General features: G+C 39.0%; 1 protein-coding gene across 6 annotated transcripts in view; it reads left to right on the plus strand.

The window, feature by feature from the left end:
• The window catches only part of LOC311161455 (engulfment and cell motility protein 1), a 199370-nt gene that overhangs the window by 115749 nt on the left and 66329 nt on the right, over positions 1–17292 (plus strand). For all 6 annotated transcript variants that reach the window (XM_084219036.1, XM_084219033.1, XM_084219034.1 and 3 more), the window contains 3 exons: positions 599–649; positions 2101–2223; positions 3586–3717. In XM_084219036.1, the coding sequence (XP_084075162.1) occupies positions 599–649; positions 2101–2223; positions 3586–3717 (306 nt within the window). The remainder of the gene's footprint in view (positions 1–598; positions 650–2100; positions 2224–3585; positions 3718–17292) is intronic.

Here is a 17292-nt window from a genome sequence, read left to right on the forward strand (position 1 = left end):
GGAAAATCATATTCACCTCGACAGTGATTTCAGACAGGTCTAGAAAGACAAGTTAATTTAAAACAAAAGAGTGGAGCAACGTCAACATTGCTACTAAAATACAGGGGAGAATGATCATTTGTTGTAGTGAAACAGTACTGAGTTGTAGGCTGACTTATTGAATGGAAATTAGAGCACTTGACTTTAAAACAGCTGAAATATCAAAGTAAATAAGCATTTTATTTGACATCTTGTTTTAAAGTCCTGGCTGGCTTCCAGTCCATGCTTTCTTCTGTATTGTTTGTGGAGGAAGGTTGTACTTGAACCAGCATGTAAATACTCTGTTGAACCCACAGAAGTCTCTTCTGAAGTCTTTCACCATGGGTTTTGGATCATCAAAGCCCTCAGCATGTGATGTATTTTTAACTATTTTGGTCTCTCTTCTCATGGTATTTTGACTTTGTGAACCTCAAATAATGCATACAATCTTAAAGCTGCTTCCTTTCAATTATAGGTAATAATGCTGAAAAGTAAGACCTTTTAAGCCAGTATGTTTTTCTAACTATGACATGAAAATACCTGCTTCTGGCTAATTTTTTATTTTTTTTTACTTAATCAGGAAATGGCAAACATTTTGGCACAAAAGCAGCTTCGTTCCATCATCTTAACTGTAAGTATATGGTTCTGAAAGTTACTGTTGAGTAGGAGAGAGAAAAGGTAACTCCATTTTTGGTGTTCATAAGTCTTGATAAATTTTAATTGCCTTTGTATTTTGATGTGTTTTTAAGCCTTGTAATATAGAAGATAAGGTTTAAATGGTGGTTGAATGGGTTCAAAACTGCTTTTTGGAAGGGTTGTTTTCCCAGTCAGAAATTGTGATTTCTTCATGAAAATACAGCATTAAATACCCGCTGTGTTTTTTGGTTCTTTTGATTATTCTGTCTTGATTGACACAATTCATCATGACTTGCACACAAGAAGCATGAATTAAAGCTAATGAAATAGTTAATGAATATAATATTGAAGAACTGCATCTGCTATCATGAAAAATCAGGGATTTTGCCTTTGAGGTTTGAGTAGATTGCATCTTCAATGGAATGAGGGAAAATCTTTCTCTGTAGTGAGTGTAAACGTACCAAACAACAAACAACCCCTCACACTTTCTCATTTGCTATCATAATTTCACTGCATATGAAACCTCCAGAATTTATTTCAGAAGGCCCGTTTTTATACTCTTTTTACACTGTTTGAGTTCTTTAAAAGTTTGGAACCATCATAAGGATAATTATTTATTTATTTTCATAAAATGCTCCAATGCCTTTTGGCAGACAGATTCTTTTATTCTCTGGAACTGTACAACATCTGTTAACATATCTAGCTCCTATTTGACGACTCTTTCCTTATGTCCTTTGCTGTGTTTAGAGGCCTGGGTCTGTTTCCCATATAAAACTACTTGGTGTTTTTGGCACACCAGGGATTTTTAAATTGTCCATCAGTTTTGTGTTTGCTTTTTGAATGGGATAATTCTGCATGTACAGGACATCATTTACTAATGTGTATTTCTAAGCAGTATTCCTCATACAGATTGGAGTTGTCCGGAGAGGCAGGATTGTGGTGTGATGCTGACTCCCTGTTGAGCCCTGCTATTCTATTCACTGTATTCTCTGGCTGTGTTTGCAGCCTGCATACTTTTCTGCTCAGACAGCTACTCTCTTACATATTTTCTTAATATAATCTCTTAAAAAAATAAATAAATAAAATACAGAGCTCTAAAGCTCTTGGGATGGAATTATCTTTTCTTTGAAGTGACTTCTCAACACTGTTTTTTTTTTTTTTTAATTCTACTTCTCAGAATGGGTACAGACCCTATGTAATGAAAAGTCCTGTCTCTTCAAGTTATTTAAACAGTATCTGAATCAGTCGTCCTAGTCCTGGTTTGATTTTCAGGGGTGGGGGTGGGTTTGTGTTTGAGGTTTTTTTGTCTGTTTGGGTTTGTTTTTTTTCCATTTCTGAAGTATAGATACACTATTGCATAGCAAGCACTTACTTAGGAATGGAAACCCCTGACTGCACACACTGTAATTTTCTGATTCACCAAAGCCTGTCTCTCTTTCTTTGCAGCATGTTATCAGGGCACAGAGGGCCATCAATAATGAAATGGCACACCAGCTATATGTTCTCCAAGTACTTACCTTTAACCTTCTGGAAGACAGAATGATGACAAAAATGGATCCACAAGACCAAGTAAGCATCTGGCATGATCTGGTCTTAGCAGGAAGACAACAACTCCTCACTGATGTACCAAAAGCTCTTCAAGGAGGAAAAAACCACTTGCTTGGAACATTTACATTACTCATTTATTTTCTCTGTCTGTGAAGTTGGGTTGTGATTTTTGGTTGTAAGATGCATTAGGTATTTCATTGCTTGTGCAAAAGTACAAAATGGCCAGGCAGTTCTCCTTATCATGTAGTTCCATGAACTGAATTTTCATGTAGTTCCATGAACTGAATTTTCTGTCTTCCTGAGCAGAAACTCTGAGCAGCTGTCCAGCATTTGTTTCCTTTGTGCCCTTCTCTGAAGCACTAGGGGTGTATGGTCCTTCCTAAAAGTCCTTCTGTAGAGCTAAATTAAATGTTTACATGGAAACTATCTGGCGTGCTAGAGTTGAAGTTAAATTGTGTAACAATAAACCCTGGTTTTGTTACTGGGATCCCATAAAGTACTTCATTTGTTTATTGCTCACTGTGGGCAGACATTGACTTTGATATTGATCATTGTGCAAAAAGTGACGCTCCCCTAAGATATTCAAGAGATTTAAACACAGGGTCAATGAGCTGTAGGGATGATGTGTTTTGTTTCTTTAATTTTTGTGGCCCTCATTTAGGCCCTGTACAAGGAAGCACCTGATTTCATTTTTAAGCTGAAGTTATCTTAAGATTTGGTAATAGTTTGGAGAAGGTGGGAGAGTGAGACAGTTGTAAACATAAGGAGCATCATGCCGTGGGATTTTATGCTTCCTAAGTTTGACATGGAAAAGTTTGACTCTTGGGAATGCACATGCAGTAAATTAGTGCATATCTCCATAGAGAGTGACTAACACAGTGTTGTTAATACTGCTGGTAGTGTGGTTATCACTGTCTTGGGACATTTCCAGCTCCAGTAATTCCTCTCCTGACTATTTCTGCAGTAGCAAAAATGGATAGTTAACAAAATGAATGCAGAGTGCTGAGTCATTTTGTGTTCATCCAGCAAGGTGCTTAAGTACCAGCTTAATCACCAGCTTAATTTGAAATGTGTGTGATCTCTTGGCTTCTGTGGTTAAAATTGTATAGGCAGAGGCTTTGCTAACTGCTTCTGGAAGTCAACACTTAAGTACCCCATGTGTGAATCTCATAAATGTGAGGACTTGTGAAAGTGGGAACCACAAGGTCATTCCTGCTGACTGTCTCTCCAAGTATGAAGTAGGGAATTTAGACAAAAAAAACTTTGGGCAGTGGGCAGGAATACCGTGTTTTGAAACACCTTTTGTGGTATTGTTCAATTAAGTGAGAGATCAGTTATTTTAACTGATCACTTTATCATTTTTTTAACTTTGTTTAAACATAGGCTCAGCGGGATATCATATTTGAACTCAGAAGAATTGCATTTGATGCCGAATCTGAACCTAACAACAGCAGCGGCAGCATGGAGAAACGGAAATCTATGTACACTCGAGACTATAAAAAGCTTGGATTTATTGTGAGTATTTTTGTGTGATAATCCACTGAATGTGGGTGCATGCATCCATTATAGTACATCTTTTCATTACTTTCTTCTCTTACTTGCTCTTCTGTCTATTTCCTAAAAGGAAATAACTTTCCTCCCCTTCCCCAGAAACCCTGCTAACTCCAAGTGACAGCTTTAGCAGAAGCCAGGCTGCTGGAATGGAGGCTATAAATTCTTTACACGGCATAGGAAGGAAGTAGAGGTAGTGGAGTAGCCTTGTATGTTAGGGAGTGTTTTGACTGCCCTGAGCTTGGTAATGGTGACAGTAGGATTGAGTGTTTATGGGTAAGGACCAGGAAGAAGGTCAGTGAGGCAGATTTCATGGTGGGAGTCTGTTATAGGCCATCCAACCAGGATGAAGAAGCAGGCAAAATATTCCCTAAGCAACTGGGAGAAGTCTCAAGATTTCTAACCCTTGTTCTCACAGGGCACTTTGAATTTACCGGCTGTCAGCTAGAAATATGATATAGTAGAGAGGAAACATTCTAGGAGATCCCTGGAGTCTGTGGAGGATAATTGAGGCCAACTGTATAAGGTTAAGTAAGGCAGAGTGCTGTGTCCTGCAACCCTGTGCCATGATCCATACCTTAGGAAGTGTGTCTGGAAAGCTGCTGCCACATGGAAAAGGACCTGGGGTTGTTGGTCAACAGCAGCTGAACATGAGCCAGCTTGTACCCAGATGGCCAAGAAGGCCAATGGCCTGGATCAGCAATAGTGTGGCCAGCAGGACCAGGGCAGTGATTGTCACCTGTACACAGCACTGGTGAGGCCACACCTCAAATCCAGTGTTCAGTAAGAAAGAGACTGAGGTGCTGGGATTTGTCCAGAGAAAGGTAACAAAGCAGGTGAAGGGTCTGGAGCACAAGGCTGATGTGGAGCAGCTGAGGTAGCTGGGGGTGTTTAACCTGGAGAAAAGCAGGCTCAAGAGAGACATCATTGCTCCCTACAACTCCATGGAAGGGGTTGTACCCCCTGTGGGGGTCAGTCTCTTCTCCCAGGTAACAAGTTACAGGACAAGATAGATTTAGATTGGATTTTTCATAAAATTTCTTCATGGAAAGGGTTGTCAAGCATTGGAGCAGTCTGCCCAAGGAAGTGGTTTAGTCATGGACCCTGGAGGTGTTTAAAAGTTGTGTAGATGTGGCTCTTAGGGACATAGATTAGTGGTGATCATAGCACAGTTGGAATCAATTATCTCAGAGGTCTTTTCCAACCTAAACAGTTCCATGATTCTAGCTGGAAGAAATAACTACCTGAAGTTTAATCATGTAGTTTTGCATGACATGCCACCATTAGAATCTAACTTTTAATGATATCTGGGATGAACAGGCATTGCCAAATGGATCTGTGACAGCCCTGTAATGTCACTGTAGTTTGTTAGCAGTAATATGGACTTATGAGCACAATCAATCTGAGGTATGACTCTATGGACTCATAGGACGTTTTGTTTGCTTAAAGTCCTTCAGTCTGTGAGAAGGGGATGCAGAATCTCTTCTACCCTGGCTGAGATGAATTGGAGTTCTGGGCTTGCCAACAAAACCCAGTTGGGTAGCAGAGCATGATCTGGCTGAACTGTTGCACGCATTTATAGTAACTTCTAATGTGTATTTTCCCCCTCTGGAAACAGAGCATGCACATGTACAGTGAATTAATATCTTGATTTATTGCTTACTCTAAGTTAGTTTGCAGTTTTCTTTCTCCTTAGGTAAAATGGTATGCTTCATATCTCCTGTGATCCATTACTGTGGGCCTAGCAGATATACACTGAATATTGTGCAGTAGCCACAGTTACAGACAAAGAGGTTTTCAGCACTCTTGGTGCAAACTGCAGCTTGCTGTGCAGTTTGAGTGCTCTGCACAGCTCTGTGGCACAGGGCTCAATTCTCCCAAAACCTCAAAGGAACTGGGTAGAGCTTTCTGTGTTCTGATAGCTGTTTTCATTACTGATGAATGAGGAAAAAACTACCACAGTGCTGTAGTTGTATCTGTAAGGAGTAATCAAGTAAATAGATGGGAAGGGAGGAACTTGGCATTTTGAGGTTGCAAGCATGATAGCAAAACCAGTGCTTTGAAGGAGCCTTTGAAGCTCAGTGTGAGGGGTTTTTTTTGTTGACTCATCCCTCAGCTTCATTACTCCCATTTGAGCTGTTCATTGGAAAGCCTACTGAAAACACTCTGGCAGTTGTCAAGGGTAACTGCAGCACTGTTTACAATTTGATTATGATACCCTTTCAAAAGGGGATTGGGAGCAAAGTTTAGGAGGGAATGGGAACTGGGATTAAAGCGGTGAAGAAAATGTAGGGAAGCATAGTGGGAGATAAGAAGCAATATGTGAAAGTAAGCTGTGAAAGAAGCACCATAGCAAGAGCCCTAATGGGAGACAGGTTATTCTATTAGCAGTATGGTGAGGCAAAGTACAAATAATAAAACTGTCAGCAGTGAACTGTGAGGAGAGTTATTCTACTTTTGTACAGAAGCTTTACTTTGAGCTAAGAGTCTAGGTGATACTGCAGGTACAACTTTTTTTAACAGCTGAAGAGGAGTATGACCTTCCCCACAGGGCTGGGAAAGGGAGCAGGATCCCTTGTGAAATCTGGCTGCTCATCCTGAGCCTCATACATGGGCAGTGTTCTGACTCCCAGCTGCCTTCGCCCCATCTGCTTCTTTTCAATAAAATGTCTTCAGTGCTTCCATCGGCTGCAGGTAGAGAGTTACATTAGCAAACTGATCATGATCTGAGCAGTGTGAGGTTTGTCTCCCCTCTGCTTCAGCTGTGAGGCACAAGAAACCTGCCAAACAAGAGTCTGACTTGGAATGCTGTCATCATTCCACTGGTGTTGGTGGTCAGGAAGCCAATTTCTTGAGCTGATTAAATATTCATTTCAAGGGAGAGAGTAAAACCATGTCTGGCTATTAAATTGTTCCTGGACTGCTTGTTCTCCTTCTGTATGGGAAATGCAAGAATTCTGTTTATTTTCCTCAGCCACATCAAAAAGCCTTGCCCCACTACAAAGGTAATATGAAAAAGAGACAAAGTCGAGACATGGTTTCAGAAGCTTACAATGTAATTTGTAAAACTGCATAGTTAAAAACCTACATTCAGCTAAAGCCACCACAGATGGTTGTGATGACCAAGTAAAGAGATTTTTAGATGAGACAGTTGTGAGATTTATTGAAATGCTGATGAATGCAACAAAAATGACCCAATTAGGAGATCTGGGATACATTCTACCCCATTGAATTATTTATTATTTTCTGAGTCAATTGCAAATTAAATAGCCTGAATACTCCCCCTTGTCTTTGAGTAAGCTTAATTCCTATAATTGGGGTGGAAAATAGTTACAAGAAACCTCATAAACCTGTATATTTTCATCATAATTCTTTAAACAGCACTACTGTTATAGAGATGTTGTTATGAATGTGTTTGTTTATAGGCAGCTGTGAACAAATAATAAGAAACTTAACATATTGGAAAAAGCAACTCCAATAATCTCATCCTGGAATGGTTTTTCTCAAGTTTTCACTGTGTAGAGCTTCTGAGGACTTTTCGTTTGTTTGTTTGTTTTGTTTTGATTTTCTTCAATTAAATATAAATGGTTTGTATAAATGAAAAAACCCAACATGGAAAGTGAGGGATTCCGTAATTTTGCTGTGCTATACTGGAATTTGCTAGTGTAGGAAAACTAAATGTGGATTAATGAAGGAGATATGGAATCAGTAAGGAACTCTCTGATTGAAGGTGACAAGTTAAAGGGAAATTGAGAATGATGGGATATTCTTTATAAGTCAGGCGTGGGCTTGACTTTCAGGATATTTGTGGTGGTGGCCTAAGAAAGTTAACATATGCTGAAGAAATTTGATGGAAGAATCACCATGTCATTCACAAATTAGATGACCTTTTGGATTACAGAAACAGAAATAATGTCATTTTATGCAATCATACAGAGAGCAATGGTGTTCATTTAGGACACCTGGAAAGAATTTCATCTGCAGGCAAGTATGTTGTCTGTGGGAAAGGATAAGAGAGACTGTGTAATGTAGGCACAAAAAAAGTTGAATGTTTAGCTAGGATTTATCTGGAAAGATATTTTCAGAAAATATGAACTGTTGGGACCATTTTCTGCATTTCTTAGGCATCATATAGAGCATTATATTATGTCAGTAAACTCTGGAGTGGCTTGTGGAGTGACTGAATCCAGGTTGTGTGCAGAGGGTGAAGCTCCTGCAGTGATGAGATGTCTTACAAGAGTAGACTTAAAAAGATTGCCTTTTTAGCCAATCAGCCTAAATGCTGTGGAAATCTCAAGTGTGTGTGCCAATGCTGAGAGGGAGGAGACCATGTGTAAGGTAAAAGGCAGTGATGGCAATTCCTTTATAGGAGAGATTTTTAATTGGAATGCTGGGGACAAAATTTGCCACAACTTTAGATGTGAGATCAATTCATTATGAAAGCATTTATATATTTCACAATGGTGGGGCCAGGAGGCAAAGCACGTGAGGACTGTGTGAAAATAAAAAAAACCAAACACCAACAACCAAGGTTGCTTGGAGCAGTCTGAAGTAAGGCATGAATAATTAGATGGATGACTTAAATGGCTGCATAGTTGATTTGTTAGACATTGAAAAACTTTCTAATATGAGGAGAAGCAGCACCAGGACTGCTAATTTGGAGGATTTGTCCAGAAAGTTTTGGAAAGAAGCTTCAAAAACAGTTGAGAGTTAGCTAAACCATGCCTTAGGCAAAATATAGGCCTGAGGAGGTCCTAAGATTTCTTTCAGACTTGTATTTTTATCTTCTTTATGTCTCAGATGAGCAGCTACTTAGTTTTATCTTAAGCTACTTATCTTTAATCTACTTTATCTTAGGTCTTTTATCTTTATCTTTTCCAAAAATCCCTTGTTGTACAGCACAGTATCCGAGTAGCACTTTGAAGATAAGAACTAAGAGTTTTCTCATAGGTTCTTCTGTGGTGCCTCTCATTGTCTCAGAATAGTTCATGAGCTGACTGTCCACAGTAACCTCCTTGACATCCTGATATATTCTCCAGATGGAGTCCTTGACTCTGCTGAAAGGAGGTTATTGGGAAAATAATTTGCAATAATGTAATTAATACCTTGTAATCATTACCTGCAAGAGGCACAAACTGAAATTACCCCAGCCTTTAATTTCTGTCCTCTTCAACCTACCTAGTAGAGCTCTGCTGTGTGTCATTTCCTTGTGCTCACTTGAGAGCTTCTTTTCCCCCTCTCTCATTTTCATGGCATTCTCTGTGTCCCACCCCTGCCCCAGGATTTGAGAGTGAAGGATTAAGTTTAAGTTTTGGGAAAACATGGGGAAAGGGTGTTGTTTTAGTGTTTGTTTTCACTTTTCAAATCTGCTTTAATTGGCAGCAAATTGAATTGACTTTAAAGAAGTCAAGTCTATTTTGCCCATGATGGAACAGTCTCCATCCTAATCTTGGCCAGTGAGCTTTTCCATCCTTTTCCTACCCTTGCTCTGTTGAAGAGGGGAGTATGTGAGCAGTTGGGTGTGTGCATAGCTACTGGCCAAGGCTGACACACCACACCCCCTTTCTGTGTTCTGCTAACTCCCTCTTTAGGCTGTTTCTGGGTTTATTCACTGAGCTTTGGTAGTTTGGAGGCTCCCTGTGCTGTGCTATCATGCTTTGCTTTCCAACTTAGCTTCTCTGGCCTTTCTATCTCAATTTCTTTCCCTAGTCTTTGGTTTTGAGTTCCCACTCCCCTTGGGCTCTTTGTTCCATTTCGATATCAGCTGGATCTATCTCCTTCCAGCATGTGTGATCACTCATCATTGATTGATTGATTGATTGATTGATTGATTCATTCATTCATTCATTCATTCATTCATTCATTCATTCATTCATTCATTCATTCATTCATTCTCCCTGAATTTACACCCTCACTCTCTCCTTGTGAGGTGGCTCTCCTCTGGATTTTCCCTAGCATCCCTCTCTCCACCTCTTCCCCTAACCCTGTTTGTTCCTCCATCAGTATGAAGCCTGCTCAGCCATTTCTAACTTTTGCACTGAAAGTTGTCAGGACTTTCTAAAGACAGACACAAATTGCATTTCTCCTGTGTTTTATTTTCAGAAATGGATGGACTACGTTTAGGCACATGGACCAGATATTAATATTTGTCTCAGTGTGAAAATTTCACTTGCCTAATAAATGCTGTCCAAGACATTAAAAACTGGGAACAGCATCTAGAAATGCTGGAAGTGTTGCAATTGTAGTAATAGTCAGCACAATGAGCCCCACCTCTTAACTGATCTATAGGAAAATGATTTGTTGTTGTTGTTGTTGTTGTTGTTGTTGTTGTTGTTGTGTGGGGTTCTGATTCAAATAGTTTAACCACTGTTCTTTTTTTTTTTTTTCCTAAAGATAGGGTGCTACCTTTTGCTTGTAATTCTAGGCTGTGAAATAGTCCCAACCTAGTTTTGGACAATTTAACTTCAACTGTTGATATATTGCAACCTACCATTCATGACAAATTATTTGACTGAAGATTTGAGTCACAGGTTTACTGGAGATGATGTGTGCGTATTCAAAAAACGTTCAGATTTGCAGTGATAGAAAGTAAGTAGATAAAGAATTAGGTTGTTGTGTGATGATCATTCACCCTTTATTATTGACAGGTAGAAAATAAAGAGTCAAAGTGAAGTCATGAAGTGAAATGGCAGGGCACAATTCTAGGTCATTTGCATGGTATGGATGAGTGGTAGTCAATTAAGCAGTAGATTGAGTTGGGCTCTAAAAAGTTAACACAGGGCAAGACTGGGATGCAGTTGGGATGCCAAACCCTGCAGGAGTATGACCAGTCCTTAAATTCTATGAAATACTAATGTCAGCTGGATCTCTGAAGCCCCCTTGTTCCAGCTAGTCATCTGGATTAATGGTACCAGTTTGTCTGGCTAGGGAGGATAAAACTTTTCTAGGAGAGTGGGTGAGAGGGAGATGGACAGAAGGAAACACCATGTGATGCATTTACTTAGCTATTCTTATTGAAGACCTGAGGATGTTCATCCTTTTTCTTCCTAAAAAAAAGGAAGGCCTGAATATTTGAAATCTTACAATGTTACGAGTTGTAGGAGCATGAAAGCCCTGAAGAGGAAGCTGAGATTTTGTGATTTGAGACTGAAATCTGGAACTGGTCTAAAATGCTGAAAAACTCATCGCAAAGATTGTGAGCTGTTGTCTGCAGCTATTTAGTTCTCATCTCCCTGTTATTTCCTTTGGTAGATGATACTCTGTGGCGATTGTTGGTTTTTATCATTTGGGAAAGCTTTTCAACTATAATAAGAACAATGAATCCTTATGTTTAGATTTTCCTGTTGGCTTTGGCAGTGGCAGAGGAACATTTTTAGAACAATGCTGCATATATGCCAAACTAGATCTGATCTTTTTAAAATTTAGATCTGATCCTTTTTAAATTTTAGATTGATAAGATTTAATCACTGGCTTAATGGTAGAATAGCATAGATGACAGATTGTCTGTACTACTGAAAGCTATTAGTAGTTTTGCATCCACCTCCACTCTTCCTACTCCTACAACCCTCTCTTTCTCCATCTACTATTTCAAAACTTGTGAAATCACTTGTTGCTGTGGAAAAAAACCAACTCTGAACAGATTTTGTTTTGCTGAGCTTTTGTTTTGCCAGACCTTCAGGTCAGTTGCCATATTTCTTTATGTAAATATAGCTCTTTCTAAAGTAAAACCCTTTGTTATTTAGTAGTGTCAACTAATAATTAAGCACCTTTCAGCACAGCAAAATCCATGTCTTTCTGCCAGAAAGGAGATTCTTCTTCTCCTCTCCTTTCATTGTAATACATAGCTTTAATAAGATTTGAGTATCCTTTTATTTAGCAGAGTTAAATTCACAGATGGTACATCCAGGTTAAAAAAAACCCCAAGTTCTGCCCTTTCCCACTGAAATTCCCCTAATGTTGGACCAGTGGGATAAGACAGGACTGTACATTGGATTTCTCCTCTTGGTTTTACCTTTACGGCCACCAGAGGTTGCTCTTCTCCGCTCTTTGCGAGCTTCATTCTCCTGTCATTTAGTTTTGAAAGGAAAATCTTTCGATAGCTATCTTATAAATAAGCCATTTCTGATTTATCCTTCCAGGTAACTTTTGGAAGATAAAGACTAATCGTGCATATTTATTTCTTGGTGTTAAGAAAGAATATCGTTGTAATAGTGACTGTCACTGTCAGTATTTGATAATCTTTTAAGTAAAGAGACAGAGTTGAAGTTTCATATGACTGTATTTACATTCATAAACACTTATTTGGAAGTATTTGAGACAAAACACAGTTCTGGAATTTCTATTTTCACAGAGTAACTTTTACCTGTGTAATCCTCTTGCTGTGTACAGGAGTATCACAAGAACATGATGTAATCACTGGGAATAACAGCCCAGGACCTCAAGTAATATTGACCTTAAAACAGTGAAAACATCTCAGTTGATGTGAATGTTTGAAATGCTTGTGAATTTTATTAATATTGTGTGCACTGTCTTGCTTTCTGCCCTAGCATTCCTGCACTTCTTCTAAACCTTTTCACTCACAAATTCCTGACTTTGACACTCTCACTATTCTCTGGGCCCTTCTACTTACCCTCTCTTTCCACTCCACTCCTGGTTTGCTTTTTTTCTCTAACCCTGGAAGGTGGGCCAGGGAATGTTCAGGAGAGGCAACATCTTCAGAAAAAGCGTGTTCCAAAGAGGTTTGTTAAATTCAGTTAATCCTAAGTATTTATAATGCAGCCAAGTGCAGCCCATGTTCAAAAGGAATTTCAAGACTTACACAAGAGCAAGTCTTAGAAGTTTTCCTTGTATGGAATGAGTGGGCTAGGATTTTGACAAACAATTATGTAAAAATTGATTTAGTTAGAGCAATGTAGTGCTTAATAAAGCATTCCTAAAAATGGTTAAATAATTGCTAAAACTTGCTAAGGCTTTTGAACGGAAAGAAAATGCTAGGTATTCTGTTCTATCACTTAATTTTAAAGTATCTGAAATTAAAGTTTAAAAATGGAAAGTGACAGACAAGTTGAACTGCAGGTGGCACAACCAGATTTACCAGTAATTTAGATATTTTTCTCAAGCTTCCCTTTGCTTTTGACATCTTGCTTTCCTGATGTTACTGTGGACATTGCTGCTTGATAGATCTCAGGCAGAGCAACCACAAGAAAGGTGCTGAAGGCTGTGTGAGAAAGGTGAGCAAAATACATTAAGTAAAAGTAAAGAAAAAGAGAATGGAAGTGAAGGATATATAAATGAACTCATGAGGATATTTAAGATGTAACTAATTATTTTATTTGTCTATACTGGCATTTGGAGGAGTTGCAATCTGCAAGCCAGTTGTTAATTCTACAGTTAATTTTTCTGAATCTATATGGAGATAATTAAATCTGAAAATTGAGGTTTTTTTAGTTTATTTTTTAAGAATAAACTTAAAAAAACCAAAACCAAACCCACAAAGGCTCCATTTTACTAGTCGAAGTCTTCACTTTGCTTGTTGATAAACAAAGGATTGTTTTAATTTATTAGATGAATCTTTTAAATTGTTTTACAGTATGAAGCTCAATGTGGAAATCCCACATAAGGGTTTCTAACAGAGTACTTAGACCTTCTCTTTACAGTAATACTGAATGTCTGTCAGGATTGCTTTTCTTTATAATTCATCTGCAGAAAGAAATACTTGGTTTCCCCCCTGTATATGTCTTGATATTATTTGGAGTACATTGGGATCTCATTTTAAAAGAAAGCTGGTAACTGAAATGTTATATTTGGCAGCAGAGGGCACCCGTATCACACCAGATGTCAGTTGCTCACCAAAGTTTTTCAACAACTTGCTTTCATGGACACAATTTTTTCAGCCTTAGAAACAGTAGAAATAACTGCTCTGGCTGTAAATTCCCATTTCTCAGTTGAATGCCAGCAGATGTTTGATGTTTAGCCTAAATGGTACCTCTGTGGGTTACTTAATTTGCCTCGCATGTTATGGTTTGTTATACAGTGCACTGTAAATATTTCCCTTTCTGGCTCTTACTGGTGAGATATTTTATCCTCCCCAAAATAACACTTTGTTCCTGTGTTCTGAGTGGTTTTCAGCCTTGTCTAGCAGGGATGCTTTCTTGCAGTCTGGGACTTTTAGTTTTGGAAGGTTTTTTTTGCTTTTGTTTTGGTTTTGTTTGTTTGTTGTGTTTTTTTGTTTGTTTGTTGGTTTTTAATCTGCCAGGAGTTTTTACAAATCTGTGAAAGACAAGATTTTGTAAATGTAGTTCTAGATTTAATCAGAAAAACTTACATTTGATGCCAACTCAGACTGTGCTCTGCAAATGTGAGCATTAGCAGCAAATCTCTTTTCAAACCTCAGAGACAAAAATCCAGAAATCCCTCGAGTTTTCTCTCATGCTGGGGCTGTTAGGAACTCACTGGGGCGTGACCTATCGGATCTTTCCCATAGGCAGGCTTTCATAGTTCTAAGCTACTGTTTGCCATAAAGAAGGCATTCCATATTTCCATGCCATGGCATGTGTTGGGGGTGCTAGGCTGTGGAAACGCAGGGCTGTGCTGAAAAGAGGATTCCTGAAGGTAGGATGGAGCACTCCCCACCGAGGTTTGCAACTCAGCAAAGTTGCACTCTTCACACTGACACTTTGATGTGCTGAGATGTTCCAGTCAGTGTGTGGTGGTGGGAGACATCTCCTCTGGTATAACTTGGAGCAGGGAAGGACCCAGGGTTAGTGTTTGGGCCACAAATCTCTTCACTGAGCCCCTGGACCACTCTGAGCAGTGCAAGGATGTGTGGCTGGATGCCTGCTGGGCACAGGCAGGGGAGCAGCCTGGTTGCCTGTAGCAGCGTGGGGTTTGGATGGTGGATGCTGCTGCCTATTTCCCAATAAGTATCTCCTGTGGAAAAGCCACTTGGGTCCAAGCATTCAGGCAAAGCACTCAAGTCCTCACACCACACTTGCCATGGCCAGCTCAGCAAAGAGAGGCAGAAGGGTCTTATAAATTCCAGTGAATGTTTATTCTAGCACGCGGAAGGGAAATCAGGGATGAAACATCAAGCCATGTGCTGTGCACAGGGTGAAGTAGGGGTCAGTGCCAGTGGTCTGAGGGCACAGGGATGGTGCAAAGGGCACTGTCCTGCAGGGAAGACAGGGCTGGCCACCAGGGATACCACAACCAATGAGGAAAGAGGGAAAGGAGAATTTGGGACACAGAGGGAAAGGAACTGGGAGAGATGCAAGGCTCCATGGGGGAAGTCTTCTCTTTCAGCCTAGGTGGAGACTCTGTGGCGTATTCTTCCAAGGCAAGGCCCTGGGGATTTCCCTGAAGGGTTTAAAGGATTCCACAGTTGTCCTATGTGTGAGTGAGGGTACAACCCCCACCAAGAGAGAGCGGAAATCTCCTCTGGCCACAGGGGCAGATGCTGTTGGGGGACATCGCATCTTCTCAGCCAAGTGTGATTGCAGTGTGGAATAAATATGCACGAATGACAAAAAAGCCTGAGAATTATCTGTAAATCCCAAAGACAGTGCAATTTTTCTTCACTGTCAGACTGCTGTCTGTGGATCCTGGGTGCTAACAGAAGAATGCAAGAGAATTACTGCTGTTTGGAGACATAAGATTTTAAATGGCTTAGATAAACCTTTTTCTTATTATTTTCTTATTAAGGAAGTTCTTAGAGGAACTTTTTTCTTATTAAGGAAAATGGGTTATGTTGTAACCAGGAAAGCCAGACCTGATGACATCTGTGTAGTAGAGAAGCTACTAATTTTGTATAAACTTGGTGCTGTTCATCTACGCTGATGGGCACAGGATGAGGTCCCTGGGTCAGATGCATCTTTCTAGCAACCAATAAGAGAGACCACAAAATCCAAATGTTAAAGCTGCTGTTGTTGTTTGTCATGCAGCTGCCTGTGATTTCCCAGGACTGCTTGTCTGGAGCTATGGGCATCTAGCAACTTGATCTTGGTAAAATAAATAAACCAGCCTTTTACCACATGCAACTGAATTCCTCTTAGCTTTATTCCTTCCAGAGGAGAACAGATTTCATGATTTTGTGCTTATTATAAGTATTAGTTGAAGGAATTATCCTTTAAATCAGTTTCTTAATTAAGATAGTTGTTTTGAGAAGGGGAGATAAAAGGTTAATATTTTAGTATTTATACCTTTTCCAGTATTTTCAATTGCAAACTTGTAAAATAAAATTACTGAAATCTTTGTGATTTGAAAAAGCATGCTTTGCTTGAAGAAAACCCACTAACAAATGCAAATGTGCTAATTTAAAGGTATGGAGTACTAAATTTCTGATTGTTGTTATTTTTTTGTTTTTTTTCTTTTAAATATATACTATTTATAGTTGAATAGTTTTATGAATAGTTTTCTTTGCCATGTGCATCCCAGTTGTGAACTCGTGGGGGCAGGCAAGCTCCATGCATTTGAATGTAGTTGGGCTGAATAGTTTGTTTCTTAACAGAAGAATTATTTTCTGACTCCTTCGCTGGGAGGTGGATGGACCTTGCATGTCTTTCTCTGGATATTATGTACCACATGTCTCAGAATTTGCGCACCAAAAACCCACAGAGAACCATCCCCCACAAAACCAGTCAGACATTAATGACATCTCAATCCTTTTGTTGTGTGGGCTTCATCTGTTTCACAAGACTTGGCTTAGAAAGATGATTCTAGACAAATCCTTGCTCAGTATTAAATTATGGTAGTTTTGTGAAACTGTAAATTCAATTTAATGTTAATTACAGCAAATAATTTATTTAGGTTTATGAAGTTTTTCACTGTATGTATGCATGCAAACACATATGTGTGTTACTTACATGTGCATATTGCTTTTTTCCTCCTTGTCTCATTCCTCATGGAGTTTTTGCATGTTGTAATATTTAAATGATGGTAAATAGCATAGCGCACAAAATATTTTGATTTTCTTCAGTTACAAAGAGTTACAAACATTTTTTTTCAATATGAGATATCATTAACTGAGGCCTGAGAATAAATTCAAAGACAAGGGAGAAATGCACCTTATTTTAAAGTAAATAAATAAATAGGTTATTTTGAAATAACCAATCTATTTCCCCAAATTAAAAACACTTTCATATCTGAAGTCTGAATATTTTGGTAGTTAAATGTAGTCCACTTGTTACACAGCCCCCACATAAAATCATAGACTAGTAGAGATATGTCTTCTTTTAAAAATTACTTATTTTTAAAGAGAAATCTCCCTACATTTTGGTGCAGCTGCATCCTCTTTGACATTTGTCTGGAGGAGAATGAAGGCAGTGCAGAACAGTACCCAGGCATGCAACACATATCAGTGTTTTGCAGAGCCCAGCTTAGTCAGAAGAGCTTCACATTCCTGGAGAGGGAGGCAAAGAAAAATGGAACTGAAGTTCAAGGGAACTGAAATTCTCCACTTAATGGATCCAGTCATTTTTTAACCTTTGTGATTTGTTTTGGGGATTTTTTTTTGGTTGTATAATTTTTTTTTATTACCTTGCC

The sequence above is a fragment of the Fringilla coelebs genome (genome assembly GCF_963513975.1).
Source record: "Fringilla coelebs genome assembly, chromosome: 1".
Lineage (NCBI taxonomy): Eukaryota > Metazoa > Chordata > Aves > Passeriformes > Fringillidae > Fringilla > Fringilla coelebs.